The sequence below is a fragment of the Peromyscus eremicus genome, chromosome 10 (assembly GCF_949786415.1).
Source record: "Peromyscus eremicus chromosome 10, PerEre_H2_v1, whole genome shotgun sequence".
Taxonomy (NCBI): domain Eukaryota; kingdom Metazoa; phylum Chordata; class Mammalia; order Rodentia; family Cricetidae; genus Peromyscus; species Peromyscus eremicus.
Genome location: NC_081426.1, coordinates 95,721,211 through 95,745,334, shown reverse-complemented (window position 1 = coordinate 95,745,334; position 24,124 = coordinate 95,721,211). Strand labels below are relative to the sequence as shown.

General features: G+C 41.1%; 1 protein-coding gene across 1 annotated transcript in view; it reads right to left on the bottom strand.

Moving 5' to 3' along the window:
- The window catches only part of Rpap2 (RNA polymerase II associated protein 2), a 94,484-nt gene that overhangs the window by 68,331 nt on the left and 2,029 nt on the right, over positions 1 to 24,124 (bottom strand). Inside the window, exons 3-6 of the mRNA XM_059274924.1 lie at positions 21,872 to 21,986; positions 20,487 to 20,585; positions 20,222 to 20,287; positions 16,309 to 16,397 (exon numbers count right to left, since the gene is read on the bottom strand). Coding sequence (XP_059130907.1) covers positions 16,309 to 16,397; positions 20,222 to 20,287; positions 20,487 to 20,585; positions 21,872 to 21,986 — 369 coding nt within the window. The remainder of the gene's footprint in view (positions 1 to 16,308; positions 16,398 to 20,221; positions 20,288 to 20,486; positions 20,586 to 21,871; positions 21,987 to 24,124) is intronic.

The window sequence follows — 24,124 nt, the reverse complement described above, 5'->3', positions numbered from 1 at the left end:
CCCACAGTCAGGACAAATCTCTTTCACCTGCCAGCCCCACAGCCGCTCAAACCCGACCAAGTAAACACAGAGACTTATATTACTTACAAACTGTATGGCCGTGGCAGGCTTCTTGCTAACTGTTCTTACAGTTTAAATTAATTCATTTCCATAAATCTATCCCTTGCCACATGGCTCGTGGCTTACCAGGATCTTCACATGCTGTTTGTCATCATGGTGGCGGCTGGCAGTGTCTCTCTGACTCAGCCTTCCACTTCCCAGCTTTATTCTCCTCCTTGCCCCGCCTATACTTCCTGCCTAGCCAACGGACAATCAGTGTTTTATTGATTAATTAGCAACACATTTGCCATACATCCCACAGCAAAACTCAACTGAGAAAACGCCTCCTAAGATCCAGCCGTAAGGCATTTTCTTAATTAGTGGCTGATGTGGGGAGGGCCCAGTCCATTGTAGGTGAAGCTACCCCTGGGCTGGTGGTCCTGGGTTCTATAAGAAAGCAGGCTGAAAAAGCCACGGGGAACAAGCAGCACCTCTGTATCAGCTCCTGCCTCTACGCTCCCGCTAGGTTTGAGTTCCTGCCTTGACTTCCCCCAATGTAATGTGACAGTGCTATGTAAAGCCACATAAACAAATAAACCCTCTGCTCCACTGTAGTTGGAATTTTCTTTGGGCCGCCAACCAGCTCCCAAATAAAGACAAAGAGACTTATTAATTATGAATGCTTGGCCTTAGCTTGGGCTTGTTCCACTAGCTCTTTTAACTTAATTCAACCTGTTTCTATTCATCTACATTTTCCCTTTAGGCTTTTTTTTTTTAACCTTTCTTTCATTCTGTATGCCCTACTTTCCTGCTTCCTCCATGTCGTCCGTCTGGCCCCTGGTGTCTCTCTGGTGTCTCTTTTTCTTCCTCCCCCTACTTACTCTCCCTGCTCAGAAGACCTGCCTATACCTCCTCCCTTACTATTGGGTCATTCGGCTTTTCATTAGACCAATCAGGTGCCTTAGGCAGGCAAGGTAAAACAGAAACACACTGCTGTGGAATAATCCTTCTGTACATTCTGTGACTATATGTTGCTATGATTGGTTTAATAAACAAGCTGACTGGCCAGCAGCTGAACAGGATAAAATTAGGCAGGAAAGCCAAACTGAGAATGATGGGCTGAAGGATGAAGAAGTCAGAGACACCAGCCAATCACTGAGGAAGCAGGACATGTAGAAAATGAGGTAACAAGCCATGAGCCACATGGCAAAGCACAGATAAGAAATATGAGTTAATTTAAGTGTAAGAGTTAGCTAGTAACAAGCCTGAACTATCGGCCAAACATTTATAATTAATATTAAGCCTCTGCATGATTATTTGAGAGCAGCTGTGGGACAGAAACTTCTGCCTACAAATGACATCCACTGTCAGGCATAGATACAAGACCTAAAAAGCTTTAAAGATGGTTCTAAATGCACAAAAATGGAGCCAGACACAGCTCCCTAGTCTCACAGCCTCACACCAGTCACATGCAGAGATGTGTCTCCCAACAGCTGCCTGTGAGATGGAGCCGGCCACCAACCTCCACGAGTTAAGCGGTGTGGAGGATACCTGCAGTTTCTCACACAGGTGCATATGCTGCCTGTGGGCTTGAGAGCTCTGCCAGTACACTGCATGGCTGGTTTATTTAGGTTTTTTGCTCATGCAGACAGAAAAGGTTACAGATACGCAGTAAAGACAGATTCAGATGCAAAAAGTTTCTAAATGGGTCACAGTGTGTTTGAAAATGTGCGTAAACTTGGAAGAAGAAGGGTATATAAAAATAGTTTAAAAATAATAGGGTAAAGTTCTTTAAGAGGAAGTAAAGTAATATAAAAAAAGCCATCTACAGATGAAAAATACACAAAAAGTCTGGACCCTGTGTGTTATTGTGTTGTCTTTAAATTTTTTGGCTGCTAGGGTACACTGGATTGTGAGAACTATACATTTTGAAAATGTCTTGACTTCAAAATTTAAGTCAAAAGGTGTACTACTTTGAGGGAGAGGTTATACTTTTATTTCCACAGCAAATATGAGGCTGTGGATTCATTCTGCATCAAAGAAAATCAGGTTTGATCAAGGATGACGCCCTGAAATTCCTGGCTACAAACATAAAGAAATAAGCCTAAAAGAACTATAAGACACTTGATGTACATTTTACCTGCTCAGATACATAACAAAACATCATCTTTGGCTGACGTATGTACAGTGCACGGTCTGTACTTGTATTAACGCAGATGTGTATTTTTTGAGTCTTGCTATACTTCAGGCTGGCTGGAACCATTACCAAGTTCAGCTAGCACTGAATCTATGCTTCTCCTGCCTCAGCCTCTTAAATGGTGGTATTCCAAATGTGAACCAGCATGCCTACCTCCACACCTGAATTTCAACCCCACACCTCTGTATACAAGCCAAGTGCCCAGTGCATATTACTATAAGTTCCATTGTCCCTAAAATAAGTAATACAGCACCCCCAGGTGACCAAAATTAAAGGGATAGTCTACCCAAAATGTTAATGGTCTTGAAAACTTTCTCGATAATGTTCAGCAATCCAAGTACAGAGGGAAAAAAGATGACTGGACCTTGGGAGGTGGAAAGGGCAGAAAGGTAAACAAGAAAGAACTTGTAATCATCTTTGAGGGCAGTGCTGTAACTGCTGAGTGTGGAGTCTGAGAAATGAAGTATGATAAGGGTCTGTCGGCCCAGAAGAACAGAGCTGGAGATGGGTCAGGAGGCCACACAGCAGGCTGACAGCTGCAGACAAGATCAAAGCTGTGGTCAGAGAGGAAAGCTCTAATTTACAACCTAACAGCCGCAGAGTTCCAAATAAGAACAAGGTCCAAATGCTGCTGACTCACGGGACAATCAAACAGAAACACTTTATATCATCAGTACAATTTAAGCTAGTTTGAATTTCATTTCGTGAATTTATTTTTTCAAAATGGGATCACACTACGTTAATTACACTGGTCTTTAAATTCAGGATTCAACTGATCTTCCAGCCTCGGCCTCTTCAGCAGCTGGTACCACAGGCTCACCTTGCTGTATGTTTGATTTTTTTTTTTTAAGGAATAAAAGAAATCTCAGTTTCTGATAGCAGGAACATTAGCAAATAGTAAGTACCAACTGTGCCAGGCAGGTTCTAGTTTCTTCCATGTAGTGAAAAATGCACAACTTAGGGGAGAAAGGGCTTATTCTGGCCTATGGTTCCGGGCATCGCTGCAGGGAGGTCAGAGGCAAAGCTCCGGAGAGCTGGCGCCACTGCATCTAGTCAGGAAGCGGAGAGCAATGGATGCATGCTGCGGTACAGCCTGCCTTCTACATCCTCACATCCCCAAGATTCCAACCAGGGAATGGGTCCATTCAGTGGGTGGGTCCTACCACCTCTATTACGGTAAACTAATCCCCGCCCCCTCCCTCCCCCCAGGAGATTCTAGATTCTCTTCAGTTGCTGGTTAACACTAACCAGCCACAATAGGTTTTTAAAATTATGGTAAAAGGGCCAATAATTCAGCTTGGAGGTAGGGCCCATTTAGCAATGTTAGGCCTTGGCCTTAAACAGCAGCAGTAACTCATGAACAGACAGAATAGTCAGATGTGTAGAACATGAAGTTATCATTTAATAGATGTTTTGTTGTGCAGTTCAGTACTTTTCTATGCTGCTCAGCTATCACCACAGCTGTGGCTGTAATCTGTCACTGTTATAGACCATCTCCATGGTTCACATACTATTTCATTGTTCTTCCAACTTCCAGCTGTTTTTACAGGTAAGGAAAGGGAAGCCTTGGGAGGGTAACTAACTGACGTGAGCTCACAGAGCCAATAGTCAATCAAGATTAGAACTTAGGTCTTACTTCAAATTCTGAACTCTTTCCACCAGATGTTGCTCAAGCCTCAGGAGAAACAGTAACAAGCACCCTGCTCCCCATCAAATAAACAAACAAAAAATCCCAAGGAAAACTTTTGGTTCCTCCCTCTTACCTTTACAAACCTTACTGTCCTTCTGTTTTCTCTGACTTTACACAGAGACTCAGTCAACCCTGTTACTAGGAGATCCCCCCACCCCCAGACAGGGTTTCTCTGTGTAGCTCTGGCTGTCTTGGAACTCTCTCTGTAGACCAGGCTGGCCTCGAATGCTGAGATTATAGGCATGCACCACCACGCCCACTTTATTGGGTGATATTTTAAGTGACTTTAATACCTTTGTTGGTCCCTAACCTATAAAATGAGTAATGGTACCTGCACTATAACCAATAAGAGGTTTATTTTTTGTTACGGGTACTTTTACAGAGAATGAGACAGGATACACTGCTTTTTCTATCTTTTCTTAGATGAAGTTAAAATTCATTTTTTGGGTTAAAATTGCTATTTCTCTTCATGCTAAGTATCTTCTTCATAATTTATGTTGCCATGGTGATAGTTCTGGAAGCTCAATTAAAAAACATAAACCTAGTAACTACTCTACTTAAGGCATGCTTAAAAATGATTACTCATAAATGCTTTATCTTGAGAGGCCATGCTGGCACCTAGTACCCCAGGTAAGCCCTGCCTTACAGACCACCAACACGATCTCAGAGCCTGCCCAGCCTACCCCAACAGCTCCTCCTTCCCTCAGTACCGTATCCCAGCCCACAACCCATATCAGAAGATAAAAGCTCTCCCGTGCTCATGGACTGGTAGGATTAACATACTGAAAATGGCCATCTTACCAAAAGCAATCCACAGATCAATGCAAGCCCCATCAAAATTCCATCACAATTCTTTACAGACCATGAAAGGACAATTCTCAACTTCATATGAGAAAACAAAAAACCCAGGATAGCTGAAACAATCCTGAACAATAAAAGAACATCCAGAAGTATCACCATCCCTGATTTCAAGCTGTACTACAGAGCTATAATAATTAAAAAAAAAAACACATGATATTGGCCTAAAAATAGACGGGTTGATCAATGGAATTGAATAGAAGACCCAGAAGTAGATCCACATAGCTATGGACACCTGATTTTTTGATAAAGAAGCCAGAAATACACAACTGGGAAAAAGAGGCATCTTCAACAAATGGTACTGGTCTAACTAGATGTTGGCATGTAGAAGAATGCAAATAGATCCATATCTATCACCCTGCACAAAACTCAAGTCCAAGTGGATCAAAGACCTCAACATAAAACCAGTTATACTGAAGCTGACAGAAGAGAAAGTGGGAAGTAGTCTTGAACTCATTTGCACAGGAGACAACTTCCTGACCAGAACACCAATAGCATGAGCACGAGCTTCTGTAAGGCAAAAGATACCATCAATAGGACAAAATGGCAGCCTACAAAATGGGAAAAACTTTTCACCAACCCCACATCTGACAGAGGGCTAATATCCAAAATACATAAAGAACTCAAGAAACTAGACATCAACAATCCAAATAATCCAATTAAAAATGGGGTATGTACCTAAACAGAGAATTCTCAACAGAGGAATCTCAAATGGCTGAGAAACACTTAAAGAAATGTTCAACATCCTTAGCCATCAGGGAAATGCAAATCAAAATGACTTTGAGATTCCATCTTATACCTGTCAGAATGGCTAAGATAAAAAACACAAGCGATAGCTCATGCTAGTGGGGATGTGGAGCAAGGGGAACACTCCTCCATTGCTGGTGGGAGTGCAAACTTGTGCAGCCACTATGGAAATCAATATGACAGTTCCTCAGAAAACTGGGAATCAATCTACTTCAAGACCCAGCTTTATCACTCTTGGGGCATGTGCCCAAAGGACGCTCCATCCTACCATATGCTTACTTGTTCAATCATGTTCACTGTAGCTTTATTCATAATAGTCAGAAACTGGAAATAATCTAAATGTTCCTCAACTGAAGAACAGATAAAAACGATGTGGTATATTTATACAATAGAGTATTACTCAGCTGTTAAAAACAATGACATGAAATTTGCAGGCAAATGGGTGGAGCTAGAAAAAAATCATCCTAGACCCCAAAAGACAAACATGGTATGTACTCACTTTTAAGTGGACATTAGCTATTAAGTAAAGGATAACCATGCTACAATCCACAGAACCAAAGAAGCTAAGTAACAAGGAGGGCTCAAGAGGGGACACAAATCTCTCTTGGAAGGGAATAAATTTTGCAGGTGGACTGAGGGTAGGTGGGGATGGGAACAGGAGGGATCAAGTAGGGGGAGGGTGGTGTGAGAGTCCTGACAGAGACGACTGAAATTGGGGGCGCTGGAGGGTGGTGATACAGAAAACCAGTGCAGTAGAAACTCCCTGGGATCTATGAGAGTGACCCTAGTGAAGTCTCCCAGTAATGGAGGATATGGAGCCTAAACTGGCCATCTTCTATAACCAGGCAAGGCTTCCAGCAGTGAGACTGGGACACCAACCCAGCCACAAAACCTGTACTGCCTACAAGATGTGCTGGGGTAATGGTGGCACAGAACTTGTGGGATTGGCCAACCAATGACTGGTACTGGTCCAATTTGAAATTCACGCCATGAGAGGGAGTCCACACCTGACACTGCCTGGAGGGCCTGGAACCAGAAGCTAGACAGCCCAGAGACTCAGGATAGAAACAAATACAACTGGCAATAAATAAATAAATAAAGTCAATGAAATGATTCCTACTAATATTCTGCTATACTTACTACTCTCATAGATGCCCTAGTCCAGTTATCGTCAGTGAGGCACCATCCAGCAACCAATGGGAACAGATGCAGAGACTCATAGCCACATACTAGGCAGAGCCAGGGAAACCCTGCAGAAGAGGGGGAGAAAAGACTGTAGGAGCCAGAGGGGCTGAGAACCCCAGGAGAACATGGCCCACAGAATCAACTAAGCAGGGCTCACAGGGGATCACAGAGACTAAATGACAACCACAGACCCTGTATGGGTCTGAGCTAGGTTCTCTGCATATGATACGGTTGTGGGACTCCTAAAAGTAGGAGTGTGTGTGGGATTACAGGTGTATGCCATTGCACCTGGATCTAAACCAGTGGTTCTCCACCTTCCTAAGGCTGCGACCCTTTAATACAGTTCCTCATGTTGTGGTGACCCCACAACCATAAAATGATTTTCATTGCTACTTGATAACTGTAATTTTTCCACTGTTATAAATCATAATGTAAATATCTGGTATGCAGGATATCTGACATGCGACCCCTATGAAAGGTCGTTTTGCCCCCACATATAGATATCTATATGTGTGTGTATCACTTGAAAAGTGTCTATTACATATGAATCAACACAACTGGCAGCCTACAGTCCTCCTTGTGGTAGAACTCAAGCCTCCTCAGACAGTGAAATCTTTTCAGACACTGTGTATTCTGCTCAGTGAGCACAGAGGTAGCTGCTCAGGAAGAGGTTATAAAAGTTGCTCTGCAGAGGTTTTTGGCTTCCACCCGAGATTATGCATGTTTACTGCTGAGAAGTGGCATGTGAAAATCCCCAGCTCTAGGCCACATGATGTGTTTAGCTCTGTCAGCATTAACCATTCATTCAAATTTGATATTTAAAAACAAAATTTCCTTTTTGTCATTTGTCCTTCCTTTTTAGATTTTAACTCATAATTCTAGAAACCCCAGTCTCCCAAGCTCTGCCAGACTCCACTTGCATAAAATGACACAGGATTTATAAACGCAAGTACAGACTATCTAGGAAGCACACTGTTCTGGCATCAGAACTGTCTGTGGTCTGTTTCTGGGCACCAGCTGTATACTATGGCGAGCAATTTCTAAGTCACACTGTGAGGCACACCCGGTGTTATGAACCACACAGCACGAACTCCTGTTTTGTCCATGAGAAGCACTGGTCCCCAGGATTTAAGGATGCATTTTAACTTCAGATATTTTTTCACTATAAGTAATGACTTCCTAACTCTAATACATTGATCAGAGAAGTAGTAAACTTGGGTACAAAGTTAGGGGTTTATATAACAAGTAAATGTGTCCTAGTATTCACAGTAACGAATGAGAGCTCAAACTGGGTCAGATTTATTGTTCTGTTTCCCATTGTTATTTAAGACGATGATTTGCCAGGGTTCAAACACATTATAACATAGCCCTGGCTTTTCTTCTCATTTAAACTTTGACCCAGTCTTCTATCACCTTCATCTTTATAAACAAAAGCATTCTGATTCGTCTAAACTAAATCAGACCGTCTGTAACAAGGCAGCTCAAGTCTGTCTGGTTTCATTCTCATCCAACATCAGAATGGGACGAATACAAATGCAAACTTCTACTTTCACAAGTGAGGAACCGTGGTCTAGTGCTGAAATACGGTTTTATGATAGTAAAACAACTAAAAACTCAAGCTAGAGTGACCAAAACAATGCTCTTCAAACTGCAGGTGCCAAACACGACTGTAATCAGCACATCATAAAAGTGGCAGAAAGTAACTAGACATTTAATGACTGTTTTTAAAAGCTATATGCATATATTAGACGATAATGTAGGATGTATTAGTTAAAAAGTTTATAATTAGTTGCATGAGATACTAATTACTCAAATGGATTTAAAATTTGTATTTTAAGTTGGCTATTAAATCACTATAGTTAAATTTATGTTTATTATTTAAAAATAAAAATCTCTGCATTAAACACTAAGGACTGCTATTCTAAAAGGCAACACATTAAAAAAATTCTCAGTGACAACAGTGACCTCTAGTGGATTCATCAAATTACAACACAGCCACATGCCCAAGGGTTTAGAGATTAAACTCACAATGATGTGTCTAGAGAAGATAGGACATAGCTGTAACACCAACAAGAGTTAGACACAATAGAGGCTCTGGTTAGACCAGAGGCAACTGGAGGGTTTATGTTTAGACTCACCCTTCACTAATGTCCATCAATCACGCTGCTGAGTACAGTGGGTAGAATCATGGCCTCATTCATGGTCTGTCATTTAGCTTATGGAATAGGCTCGATTTTTTGAAAGGTTGCTTAACAAAGGAACTGGATTGACTCTATGGCTCTTTAAGCTTTTGAGATTCTTTTTCAATTATCTTGTAGACCAACACCAGATCAAGGTCTGCTCAAAAGACCATGTGTACTGGGTTTATTTGCTGAGCTCTTGATTAGCATGTGAACGGCCTCAGGCTCAACTCCCAGCAGTGTGGAAAGACACCTGACACCCCTCAGTACATGAAAATGACCAAACTCTACCTGGCTCTTCTTCCTCTTGTGATCTGTTTTTCATGGATAAACAGTAGTGCCCTCTAAACCATGACGCCTAAAATCATGACCTTACACACATTGTATTCTCTTCCTGTGTGGCTAGTAAATGACTGACGGGTAAGCATGTGCACAGTGTGCTTACACTGGGAAAAGGGATGATTCATGCCCTGGGCAAGGAGGACCAACATGGTGTGAGATTTTTATTGTGCTATTCAGAATGATTTATAATTTAAAACTTATGAATTATTTCTGGAATCGTCCATCTAATATTTTCAGATTATAATTAATGTTGGTAACTGGAAAAATGGAAAGTGAAACAATGGCCAAGAGTCACTGTAGTTAGCCAACATCCAATCCCCAACCTACTCTCTTGAGTTTTTCTTTTCTTTACAGCTTGTCATTAAGTGATGTCACAAAATTTATATTACAAATCAGTGAAGTTATTAAATACTGTTTCACTCACGAATTTACTCTGTCGTCTCAATGACCACTAAATCCAAAGGTTGACATTCACGGTGCACAGGAGTATGCATGTGCGTGTATGTGTCTATACTCAGTAAATAAAGGTCTAGATTAGGGGAATAAAAGGCTATTTTCGCCTTTTTTCCTTCACTAAAATGTAAGAAAGGTTATATAAACACGCTGAATCTTAATAACCACAAACATAAAGAAACATAGATTAAGGCTTCAAGTTATGAGGAAAAGTAGACAAAGATCAGCTAAGAGCTAGTCATTGTGTCTGAGGAAAATGTGTTTGGTGAATGCCTCCCCTTCCCCTCTTCCTTCCTTCCCTCTTTCTTTGAGACAGTGTCTCATGTAGACCAGGCTGGCCTGGGGCTGACTATGTAGACAAGGATGGCCTGGAGCTCGGGATCATCCTGCCTGCTCTGGTGAGTTTGGGGATTCCCGGCATGTACAATCAGGTCCAGCTTGGTAAATGGCTTTGAAGTAGATATAAGGATAATACAAAGGGCTGAATTTAACAAGCAGAGAGATCTCTTTGGAAATAAAAGACAAACATAAGGTAGGCTAACTGGTGTTCATCAGCAGGAGTGCCCCGTGCTGGTGTTGACCATCTCAGGGACAGCGGCTCTGGAGAGGGAAGGTAAGAACAGCAATGTCAAGATGAGGAGTGTGGGCGTCCCGCTGACCTTGGACAATGCTCACAGTTTAAGGTCATGGCAGGTAGGCTTTGCACAGGAAGGATTACAGAGGAACACGCCATCAAGGGTCTGTCACTGCTAACAACGAGCTGGTGGGATTTAGAGTGGTCTCCTATCACCTTCTTATGGGCGGAATTTAAGGTTTTGCCTGTTTGTCTTACAGCAATGTTCTTGCGTCAACTGCATCTCTTTACACCTCAGTCATTACTCAATTAGTATCTGTCTTCACTGACCACAAACAACAGAGTGGTCACCAGCCATCCATATTATACAAGAACAAGGCACAACAAGTGATGATCTTCCAAAAACAACAACAGCTCTACCTTTAAAATGGTTAACAGACAAGCCTGTATGGGTCCAGCAATGGCCTTTAACAACAGAGAAACTTCAGGCTTTAGATTGAAGAATCAACCAGCCCTTGGAATTCTCCTGTATTTGTTATTAAAAAGAAATCTGGTAAATGGAGAATGGTAACAGACCTTAGAGCAATTAACAAAGTAATTCAGCCAATGGGCTCTCTACAATCTGGAATTCCTTTGCCTACTCTGTTACCAAAAGGATGGCCTCTCATAGTTATTGATTTAAAAGACTGTTTCTTTTCAATACCCTTACAAGAAAAAGACAGAGAAAGATTTGCTTTCACAGTGCCTACTTATAATAATTTCAACCGGTTAAAAGATTTCAATGGAGGGTCCTCCCACAGGGAATGTTGAATAGCCCAACTCTGTGCCAATATTTTGTACAACAGCCATTGGAAGTGATACGTAAAAAATTTCCTAAATCTATAATTTATCATTATATGGATGATATTTTACTAGCTGACTCAAATGCAGATACTTTAGAAAGAATGTTTGAAGAAGTAAAGAAAATTTGCCTTGCTGGGGATTACAAATTGCTCCTGAAAAGATACAAAGAGGAGATTCTATTAATTATTTAGGATATAAAATAGAGCTACAAAAAATTAGACCCCAAAAGGTGCAAATTAGGAGAGATCGACTACAGACTCTTAATGACTTTCAAAGATTATTTGGAGATATTTCTCATCTACGAACTATGGTTGGGGTAAAAAATGATGAACTGCATAATTTGTTCAAAACCTTAGAAGGTGACAAGGACTTAAATAGTCCAAGAGAATTATCACCTGAAGCTGAGAAAGAATTGGCCTTGGTAGAAAAGAAAGTACATGAAGGGCACGTGGATCGTATTGATCCAAAGCTGGATTGCATTTTGGTTATTTTACCTTCTAGGCATTCTCCTACAGGAATATTAATGCAGAGGGAAGATATTATATTAGAATGGATATTTTTACCAAATAAACCAAATAAAAAATTAAAAACTTATGTGGAAAAAATCTGACTTGATTTGGAAAGGAAAATTGAGACTTCCTCAATTAGCAGGAATAGACCCAGCAGAAATTGTCGTACCTTTAACTAAGGAGGACATTGAAAAATTATGGACAGAAAGTGAACCTTGGCAAAGAGCTTGCAGTAATTTTTTGGGAGAAATTAACAGCAAATATCCCAAAAGCGATAGAATTGATCTTATAAAGAGAGCTGATTGGATTTTGCCTCGAATTGTACGGGAAAAACCCATATCTGGAGTTCGTACATTTTATACAGATGCCAACAAACAAGGAAAGGCAGGTTACAAATCAGAAAATTTAAGTAAAGTGGTTCAAAGTCCTTATAATTCAGTTCAAAAATCAGAATTGTATGCTATTTTGTTGGTATTAATGGATTTTTCAGAACCTCTCAACATAGTTACTGACTCTCAGTATGCTGAAAGAGTAGTATTACATATTGAGACTGCAGAATTTATCCCTAATGCTTCAGAATTAACTTCACTATTTATTCAATTACAAGATACAATCAGGAAAAGGAGTCATCCTTTATACATAACTCACATTCGATCCCATACTGGTCTGCCAGGCCCTCTAGCACAAGGCAATGATGAGATTGATAAATTATTGATAGGAAATGTGCTGGAGGCCTCAGAATTTCATAAAAAACATCATGTCAATAGTAAAGGTTTAAAAAAGGATTTTTCCATAACCTGGCAACAAGCCAAAGAAATAGTAAAGAAATGTCCTACTTGTTCCTTCTACAATCAAATGCCATTACCAGCAGGATGTAACCCAAAGGGTACTCAAAGGAATGAAATCTGGCAGATGGACGTGTTTCACTTTGCAGAATTTGGAAAATTGAAATATGTACACCACACTATTGATACTCATTCAGGATTTCAATGGGCAACTGCTTTGAGTTCTGAAAAAGCTGATTCTGTAATCACTCATTTGCTAGAAGTTATGGCCATCATGGGTATACCTGCACAAATCAAAACTGACAATGCTCCAGCATATGTCTCTGTTAAAATGAAACAGTTTTTTGCTTATTACAAAATAAAGCATATTACAGGCATAGCACATAATCCTACAGATCAAGCAGTTATAGAAAGATCAAACAGAACTCTAAAGGATATGCTAAATAAACAGAAAGGGGTAACAAAAACCCCCAGAAATAGACTGCATAATGCTCTATTAACTTTGAATTTTCTTAATGCCAATGAGAAAGGAACAACAGCTGCAGAGAGACATTGGATAATAGAAAAAACTACTGAATTAAATCAGCCTATATACTTTAAGGACGTGCTGACCTCAGAATGGAAACCAGGGTATGTGTTACGTTGGGGATGAGGTTTTGCTTTTGTTTCTACAGGAGAAGATAAGCTTTGGGTACCATCAAAATTGATAAAGGTTCGATTTGAACAAGAGAAACCTCTTAATTAGAGGAGGTGATAGTTCATCAACCAGCATGAACATCCAATTTAAACTAACTTATACCAGTAACACATGTCTTTTCATTTAATCAGATAATAACTTGCCAAAAAGGAACATCCCCAAAATTAGTCTTGGGGAAAGGTTTTTGTTTTTGTCTTTTAGGAGAATGAAGGTTAAGGAATCTAAAGAACACTGGACTGCTGTGGGATGTTCTGTATGGCAAATGTGTTGCTAATTAGTCAATAAATAAAACACTGATTGGCCATTGGCTAGGCAGAAAGTGTAGGCGGGACAAGGAGGAGAATAAAGCTGGGAAGTGGAAGGCTGAGTCAGAGAGACACTGCCAGCCGCCATGATGAGAAACAGCATGGGAAGATGCTGGTAAGCCACGAGCCATGTGGCAAGGTATAGATTAATGGAAATGGATTAATTTAAGCTGTAAGAACAGTTAGCAAGAAGCCTGCCATGGCCATACAGTTTGTAAGCAATATAAGTCTCTGTGTTTACTTGGTCGGGTCTGAGCGGCTGTGGGACTAGCAGGTGAGAGAAATTTGCCCTGACTGTGGGCCAGGCAGGAAAACTCAAGCTACACTGGACAAATGAGACAACTGAAGAAAAGGGACAAATCATCTATCCCAGGAAACAGAGTGAAACGGCATATGGGTATATATTATCTAAAAAATTTTATGTCTTCCTAAAGGTTTGTTTCTGCTTTTCTCTAAAAATTTAACACTATTGGTCTTCTAATAGTCCCAGTTCAACTAAAATTTAAAGCTGACTTTGGAGTTGGAGAATGGCTCTCTCTTTGAGTTCTTTAAACTCAAGCATGTTGTTAAAAGGAAAATGCAAACTCCCTGTATCATGCCAGAAGAAAAGAGCCATCTTCTGCTATGGGACAGGAGAAAAGCCAAATTAATTAAGGGACTATTCTATTACTAATCTCAACTCTTTGATTCTATTCTGATTCTTTAAAACTTTTCTTAAAGTATAAATTTTATATCAAAATTTGTAAGATTAATATATATATATATATAGATATAGATATATACACATTTTAAACTTTGTTAAGATATGAATGGTCATATAGAGTACTAATTAATTCTAGAAAAAAGGCTTCAATTAGCTGCATATATATGTCTTTGTGTTCAAGTCTCTTATCAGTTTTCTGCAGGAAATCACGGCCAGGCCTAACATCAACTGAAGTCTCCAGGAAGAAGTTGGGGCCCCACAACAACAACAATTCCACGTGGACAATAATAACATCACTAAGTTGACAATCATCATCTACAGATCAGCTTTGAACTACAAGGTGCTCAGAACAATTTTGAGATGACTAGCTGAGATGATCCAGCCTGACAGACTACTCGAACAAGGACTTGTGACAAGCCCTGAACTTTCCTTTTATGCAGAGACTGGACAAATGATACAGGACTTGACAATTAACCTAAATTTTTTCTTTTCAAGATTCCCTAAAGATATCTTCACCCCTAGAAAGCAAAAAGAAAAAGAGAATAAGATATGAGATAGATCATTGAATCTACTCTGAGAAAAAAAAATAAAGAAATAATAGGATAAATAGGTAGATCACTGAATTTACACTGAAGAAAAAGGGGAAGATATAAAAATGACAAAAGGTAGACTACTGAATCTATTATGAAAAGAAAAAAGGGAGAATATGGTTACGATAAGATAAAAAGGGAGGTTATAGAATCTACTTTTAAAAAGGAACTACTTGTTTTAAATAAGATAAGTAATGAAAAAATTTTGGTCTGAGTTTATCAGATGTTACTGGACTGGACATTGTTATATATAATGGAATTTTTTATCTGAATCTGTCAAATGTTAATGGACTAGACATCATTAATGTAATTTTTGACTGTATATATTGTATATACTTATTAGATAATTTTTCTTGTATTAGTTACAAGCTTTTTTTAATTTTAGACAAAAAGAGAGGAAATGTGGTGGTATTGTGTTCCCCAAAATATTGTGTATCCTAATAAACTTATCTGGGGTCAGAGAACAGAAAAGCCACAATATTAGACATAGAGGTTAGGCAGTGGTAGCACACGCCTTTAATCCTAGCATTCCAGAGACAGAAATCCCTCTGGATCTCTGTGAGTTCAAGGCCACATTGGAAACAGCCAGGCATGGTGACACACGCCTTTAATCCTAGCATTCCAGAGACAGAAATCCCTCTGGATCTCTGTGAGTTCAAGTCCGCATTGGAAACAGCCAGGCATGGTGACTCACGCCTTTAATCCCAGGGAGTGGTGGTAGAAAGCAGAAAGGTTTATAAGGCGTGATGACCAGAAACTGGAAGCATTTTGGCTGGTTAAGCTTTCAGGCTTTGGAGCAACACAGTTCAGCTGAGATTCTTTCTGGATGAGGACTCAGAGGCTTCCATTCTGAGGAAACAGGACCAGCTGAGGAACTGGCAAGGTGAGATAGCTGTGGCTTGTTCTGGTACTCTGACCTTCCAGCATTTACCCCAATAACTGGCCTCAGGTTTGATTTTATTAATAAGACTTTCTAAGATTCATGCTACATTATGCCAGCATCTCTTCAAACACTCGTCATCCAGGACGATACTAACATCACTAGGTCTTTGTCTGCGTTTCTATTCAATTTAGTTGGATAATGAGGACAGTTGTTTATGAATACATTTCTTTAAATTCTGAGTCAGTAAAACACTGCAAGTGTTTAATTATTTCCCGAAGAAAAGCCCTATAATGACCAAACTGTTTAGCAAAAAGGTCCTTTTTTACTGGCTTTCTTTAGACTCAGGATACTGCAGTTACTGTAATAAACTCAGTTATCTTAGCAGCAAAGCGAGTTCAGCCAGATTCCCAAGAGCCAGGCTCTTCTGAAAAAAGTTACAGTTTAAATTCAGGATTGTTACAGTAACAAGATTCACGGACACCCTGGGCAAAGCAAGGGCCAGAATGCAAGTTCCAGTTTTGTGATAAAAATTACAACATCAGAGAAAGACATTTGCATGTAAGATTTTCTTTTTAAAAATCTTTAATAACTGTGCTTAAGATGTAACGTTCTCCACAGCTAAGCTGTGTAAATGGCGACCCTCTGCAAAGAGCAAAGCCTGCTCCCAGCCAGGTTCAAGCAGGAAGGCTACTTGACCACTAGAGCAAACAAGACAAAGATTTAATTACCTCTCGTCCTCTCGAACCCACACTGGAGTTTTGGGAATTTGTGTTTCAAAAAATTTAGATGCTCTGTAACAAAAGTTGCTGCAGAAAGACTGAAAAGGAACATTTAAAATTAGTTTATTGTTTTTCTATTTTGAAACATAGCCTCCACAGAGAACATGAATGTACAGATGAAAGAATAAAACAAAATGCCAAAGGCTTTTACCACACAAGGCTGAGAGTAAAGGGCAGCACCTTGGATGGCTTCTATGTGCCCTGGCCAACTACATCGCCTTCCGTGTTCCCCAGGGGTAAACAGCAGCAGACACGCTCTGTTCACCACTCCTTCTGGTCATCTCCTACCCCACTTACCCTATGTAACACCTAACACTGCACAGCCCTCATCCACGTATCCCCGTAAAACATGCAGCTCTGCCGTTGTTGAACTCAACCTAAGTGGGGTATGGCTCTGTGTTCATGTCTTATTTCTTTTCTTCAAAACCACATTCTTAAGATTCACCCAAGTTCTCATGCATTTTATCTTTTACCATTTTTACCCTCACACCATTACATCCTAGGGCTGGGAGCACAACAGAGGCAGCACTTGCCTGGCCCCGCAAGGCCCTGGGTCCCATCCCTTTACCACAGAAAGTGAACCTGTTCCATGCTGTAAGTGAACGTTACTCTTTACTTGTGTACAATTGAACCGTTCGTGACCTTCTGCTATTACCTAGATGTTATAAACTTTAATTTCTTTGTTATTAGTGAGATGGGGGTCTCACTTTCTATCCCAGGCTGATGCAGAACTGTGAGGATCAGGGTGTCTTTGCATTTGTGGCACTCCCACCCTCGCGGCCTCCTGAATGCTGGGAGGGTGAGCCACCACAGCACTTTAATGAAAAACATTTTTAAAGACTGTATTTAATACTTTTACTTTCTAATTATGTAAATTAGTAAATGTGAGTGTATGCACACAGGCCATAGCATGCATGCTGAGGTCAGGACAACTTGTGGAAATTAATGCTCTCTCTTCCAATCGGTAGTGAGCACTCTTACTACGTCATCTCACTGGCCCTTTTGGTTTGAGACAGGGCTTCATACAGTGTAAGCGAACTTCAAATTTTCTTTGTAGTCGAGGGTGCTTTTGAACTTCTGACTCTCCTACCTCTGCCTTTTGAGCCCTAGAATCACAGACATATACCTGGCTGACTAATTTTCTCATTTGGTGTGGTGTATGTGTGTATACACAGACACGAGTGGTATATATGTGCCTCTGTGCGTGTGCGTGGGTCTGCATGTGCACACAGGCGTGCACTCACCTGTGCAGGCTAGAGGCTGACAGTGGCCGTGTTCCTCAATCACTATCACCTTATGTTTTGCGGCAGGGTCTCTCACTGAATTTTGAGCTTGGTGCTTTGGCTCCGCTGGCTGGCTAGGGATCCACTGGATCTGCCCGTCTCCAACCCCTAGTGCTGGGGTTTTGAACACGTGGCACTTAAACCCCTGAGCCTTCTTCCTGGTCCCCTTTTTAAAATGCACACACCGTTTGCTACCTTAGTCCTTCTTTCGTTTGTCTGAGACGGTGTGTTGCAGTGCAGCCCAGAGGGCTTCCACCTCTCAACTCTCTGGCCTTGGCCTCCTGGGTGCGAGGACTGTAGACAATGCCACCTGCTCTGTTACTTGTCACCACTTTTCAGTGCACAGCTCAGTGACATTAAGTTCACACTGTGTACAACTCTCCTCAGTATTTGTCTTTGGAATTCCTCTTGGCATACAAGACTGAAATTCTATATCCATGAAACAGTAACTTCTTATTCCTACCTTCTCTGACGAGCACCACTCTGCTATAAATACAATAACTTTAGGAACTTGTATAAATGGATTATACCACATTTGTCCTTTGTGTTGGTTTATTTCACTTAATAATGTCTTCAAAGTTCCTATGTCACGTTTTAAAAATTTTTAAAAATCAGAATATTATTCCAGTATATGCCTATACTCTATTTTACAGCTATGAATACTTTTATACACATACCCTGGTACACATGGCCCAGGAATTTCTTCAAGGCATATAACAAAGAATAAAAAGGCTCCGTCACAAAGAATGTGAGACGTTTCTGGGCTTGTAGCTTTGCTCAGCATTAGCGAGCCTCTCTAACATGTAAGAGTTCTGAGCTCCGGCCTTCCCCACTCTGTGGGGCCAAACTGAGATTCCAAAACAGGCTCTCAGAACGGCTGTGACAAGTCATTCCACCAGCGCCTTCTGATTGCACACCCACCTCACTGTGTGTCGACCGGCCTTTTCTCTGACTATGAAAGAAAATGAGCATGTTTTCATACCTTCAGGAACCATTTACATCCAGTGCATAAAAGTTTCCATTAGTTTGCCTTCCTTTTTCTTAGACTATGTGTTCTGGCCATGAATTTGTAAGAAATATAACTTCACACTTTTTACTTGTTTACTCTCTTTTTTTTCTTTTGGTTTTCAAGACAGGGTTTCTCTGTGTAGTCCTGGCTATCCTGGAACTCACTTTATAGACTAGGCTGGCCTTGAACTCACAGAGATCCACCTGCCTCTGCCTCCTGAGTGCTGGGATTAAAGAGATGCACCACCACACCTGGCTTTGTTTTCTCATTTTTTGTTTGTTTGTTTGTTTTTGTTTTTTGGAGCTGAGGATCGAACCCAGGGCCTTGAGCTTGCTAGGCAAGCGCTCTACCACTGAGCTAAATCCCCAACCCTGTTTTCTCATTTTTTAATGAACAAAAGTTCTAAATTTTAAGAAGGAAAGTTTGTCAGCTTTTCATACTTTTCTAATTTTCTGTCCAAGTTTATATTCTCCCAGACAGTCTTGAGAGAGGTCTGCCTTCTATGTACAGGTCTATCCACCCACTCTGTATATGGACTGGGATGAGAATCTTGAGAGAGGTCTGTCTTCTATGTACAGGTCTATCCACCCACTCTGTACATGGACTGGGATGAGAATCTTGAGAGAGGTCTGTCTTCTATGTACAGGTCTATCCACCCACTCTGTACATGGACTGGGATGAGAATCTTGAGAGAGGTCTGTCTTCTATGTACAGGTCTATCCATCCACCCACTCTGTACATGGACTGGGATGAGAATCTTGAGAGAGGTCTGTCTTCTATGTACAGGTCTATCCACCCACTCTGTATATGGACTGGGATGAGAATCTTGAGAGAGGTCTGTCTTCTATGTACAGGTCTATCCACCCACTCTGTACATGGACTGGGATGAGAATCTTGAGAGAGGTCTGTCTTCTATGTACAGGTCTATCCATCCACCCACTCTGTACATGGACTGGGATGAGAATCTTGAGAGAGGTCTGTCTTCTATGTACAGGTCTATCCACCCACTCTGTATATGGACTGGGATGAGAATCTTGAGAGAGGTCTGCCTCCCGTACACAGGTCTATCCATCCACTTTGTATATGGCCTGGGACGAGTCAGTTCTCACGTTTGGACAACTGACTGTGCCACCTCCAGCTACTGAAAAACCCATCCTTTCTCCACTCACCTCTGATACTCCTGTCACCATATATCAAGGGTTCATATACGTGATGAATCCGCCCTGGCTCATCCTTCTTATCCTGGTTTACTTGCCTATATTTATACCAACATGTACTTCATGTTTTTAAATGTTCAAATCTTTTTGGGGGGAGGGAGATAGCCCAGAGAAGCTTCAAACTTGCTATACAGCCGAGGATGGCTGGATCCCTGACTCTCCTGCCTCCATCATGCCTTACTTGAATTCCTACTTAAAGCTCAAGCAAGAAATTTTCTTAGTACCTTAGTTTTAAATACAAACAATTTGTTAATACAGTTATTTTCTAACAGAGAAATTTTAAAGTAAGATTTAAAGTTCCATTTAATGTCATTTAAAAATTAACCGCTATCTTAAACAGCTTTTGAACTTACCTTTCTTTCAGTGATATCATAGACTTTATTGGTTTTGGTAGAAATTTTATATTTCTGTTTCGGTATCTAAAGAAAAATAGAGTATAATTTACTAAAGAATTTAAGTCAGGAACACAAGCTTTATGTCATACACAATTAAGTTATCTATAGTTAATACTTTTGGCCAATCCAAGTTATTAGTTCATGACCTCAGGCTTTACTTCCCACTCTTTCTACAACACATTTTGTAAACACTAATGAACACACTGAAGAGAAGAGTACTTACAACTCCCAGCTTCTTCTGACATAAAGGATAGCCACAGAGTTTGATGATGGACCGCTCATCCACGACATCGCTATAGTGAGCCGGTGTGATGAACATCCCCTGGAGTGAAATGAAAAGGCATTTCCCAGCAGATTAGTGGAACCGACTTCACAACTGTGAAGTCAGAATTAGAGGAGCACATGAAGGAAAAAATATTTCAATAAGTGTCGGACATACAGTAACACTTAAAAAGGAAAGTTATTTAAAAAATTTCAGGCTGGGCAGTGGTGGCGCACGCCTTTAGTCCCAGCACTTGGGAGGCAGAGCCAGGCGGATCTCTGTGAGTTCGAGGCCAGCCTGGACTACCAAGTGAGTTCCAGGAAAGGCGCAAAGCTGCACATAGAAACCCTGTCTCGAAAAACCAAAAAAAAAAAAAATTTCTGGGCCGGGCGGTGGTAGCACTTGCCTTTAATCCCAGCACTCAGGAGGCAGAGCCAGGCAGATCTCTGTGAGTTCAAGGCCAGCCCGGTCTACAGAGTGAGATCCAGGACAGGCACCAAAACTACACAGAGAAATCCTGTCTTGGAAAAAAAAACTGGGCTGACAAGATAGCTCTGAGGGTAAAGGTCTCTGCTGCCACACATGACAACCTGAGTTTCAACCCTGGGACCCAAAACGGCAGGACAGAACTGGATCCACATGCATGCTGTGGTACATGTGGGTCATGGCATGCATGCCCACCCCAGTAATAATAAAATAAAAATAAATTTAACTATACACTATATGTAACTACAGCCATCTTACTATGTATCTTATTAACTCATTTTAAAGTCATTATAAAGCAAGAAATATGACAGTTAATCATTTTAAAACGCAAATTGTACATTATGTATCTAAGGACTAAAATGAAATCTAAAGATTTCGACAGTGCAAAGTAGTTTCATTTTGCATCGATTTGGGGGCTGCAGAGATGGCCCAGTGGTTAGAAATGCTTACTGGTCTGCCAGTGGGCCTGAGTTTGGTTCCCAGTCACCCCTAACTGCTGGTGACTCCAGCACAGAGGAACTGATGCCGTTTGGACTCCACGGGTCACTGAACGCATGTGGCATGCATGCACACATACGTACGTATACATTTGACAGTGCCGGAGAGACAGCTCAGTGGCTGGGAGCATTTGCTGCCCCTGCCAAGGTCCTGGGTTTGGGTCCTGGCACCCATGCTGGGCAGATCACAACCACCTGTGACACAGTTCTGAAGGCGCTGACGGCCACTTCTGGACTCTGGGCACTGCACACTCATAGTGCACATACACACATGAAGAGATGTACAAGACACTCATATGCAAATAAATCTTCAAAGACTGATGTTATATCTTAACTCTGGCAATCTGCCAACATAATACATACACACTCCTTCAGGAATTCCTCTGTGATGTTCTCTTCTAACAGCTGCTCAACGATGCGCACAGCTTTCCTCTCCAATTCCACCTTCCTTTGCACTGCGGCTTCTAGTTCTGCTCGTCTGAAATTTTAATGAGCAAGTTAGACCACTGAAAAGACTTCTCCCACCTCCAGCACTCCATGCTCTAAAAGCTGCCACTAACCTAACCTATCATTTTATGAATACAATCCATGGTTTTTAACCCTGCCACTTCTGATCCAATACCTTCCAAACAGTAAGCAAACTATTCACTACAGTGTGTATACGGAAGCTGGCCACGAGGATTACTTCCAGGGTTAGGCACAAGGAAGCACTTCCAGACGCCTACAGAAAAGGAGGAGTCCATGTCCATAATCACAGCACTTGGAAGGTGGAAGATTCAGAGTTCAAGGCTAGTGTGGACTACATAGGAAGAACCTGTATTTTAAAAGAGGATTTTTTTTCCTTTCCGTTTATAGTTTTGTCATACATACCTAGCTCTCCCCCCCCCCCACCCCACCCCCCGTCCCGTGCCACGGGGCCAGGAATCATTAACGTCTGGGGAAAAGGCCCTCACTTACCTTAATTACACACTTACTAAGTACCTATATTGATATGTGGTTGGGGAAGCTTTATCCTAGTGACCAGTGGGAGCCTGTCAGTCCTTTGTGGCCCCACATACTTGGGATGTAAAAGCAAGGCTACCTCAGTAAGCACCACTTCTGAAGTTCAGCCGCACAGTAGGACTGTGAGAGACGCCCAGGTCCCATGAGGGGTCATGTAAACCAGAGCAGGAGAGCCCAGATGGAGTCACCGCCGTCGGGAGTGTTCTGGTGACATCGCATCTGCTGTCACCAGTGCGTACCTCTCCCTCTCACACATGACCTGGGAACATTCTCACGTGTTCTTCCTACTTTCATTAACTTTTGAGACTTCAAACTCCAGTACTTTGCCTAGAGCAATATGCTCCGCCCCCCACCCCACCTCCCACCCTCGCCCCATAACTTGGAAGTCTGGTACAGTTTTGCCAACAATTCATATCTCAAAATACATACATTAAAATGGGAATTTTGAAACCAAACACCTATTTTTTCCTACCCTTTGATCAAGATCATTTTATTGTTATTTTGAGGTACTAGGGATGGAACTCAGGGCCTTGTAGATGCTGAGCAAGCACTCTACCGCTGAGTTACAATCACTAACTCCATGAAGACACTTCTGTATCAAAGAAATACGAAAGATGTAAACACAGATTACAGTTCTTTATATTAAATATGAAAAGCTTCATGAAGAATTACTTTTCTCATTTTGCACCCATAAGTCATGTCAACTTGCTGGCTCAAATTATCAACCACGCTGACCTGAGCCCTTGTCTTCTGACAACTACCTACAGCTGCTTCCAGGGGTACTGTCTCAGTGCCATCCCTCCATCACAAAAGACGATAGTCAATATGGTTGTGCTGGCAGTTTTACATCAATTTGACACAAACTACAGTCACCTGAAGGAGGGAACCTCTGTAAGATTGGGCTGCAGGCAGGCCTACAGGGCATTTTCTTAATTAGTGACTGATGGGGCCACCCCTGGTGTTATGATCCAGGGTTCTATAAGAAAGCAGGCTGAGCAAGCCATGGGAAGCAAGTCAGTAAGCAGCACCCCTCCATGGCCTCTGCATCAGCTCCTGCCTCCAGGCTCCTGCACTGTTTGAGTTCCTGTCCTGACTTCCTTTGATGATGAACAATGATGTGGAAGTGTAAGCCAAATAAACCTTTCCTAACAAGCTGCTTTTGGTCATGGTGTTTCATCACCGCAATGGTACCTCTAACTAAGACAGTGTATGGAGCAGTTCTCAAACATTTTGGTCTTGGATTCTTGTATATTCTTAAAATTAGAGCTTTTGTTCATATGGATAATATCGATCAATATTTACTATATTCAGATTAAAACAAATTTAAAATAATTTATTTCATTTGACAATATCAAGCTTGTCACGTTAACTTTTAAATGAATTCTATTAAATGAATGAACTGTTATATATTTTTGCACATATTTTAAATGCCTGTCTTTTAGCTAGAGTGAATGTATTTTAAGTTAGAATTAATCAAGATAATCAAATCACCATTTGATTATCTTATGGAATGCTTTGTCATCCTAGGTAATCTGCTCAAAATACATTTTAGCTGGAGTTGGGAGTATAGCTCAGTGGTAGAGTATTGGCCTAGGATGCTAAATATTATGCTGC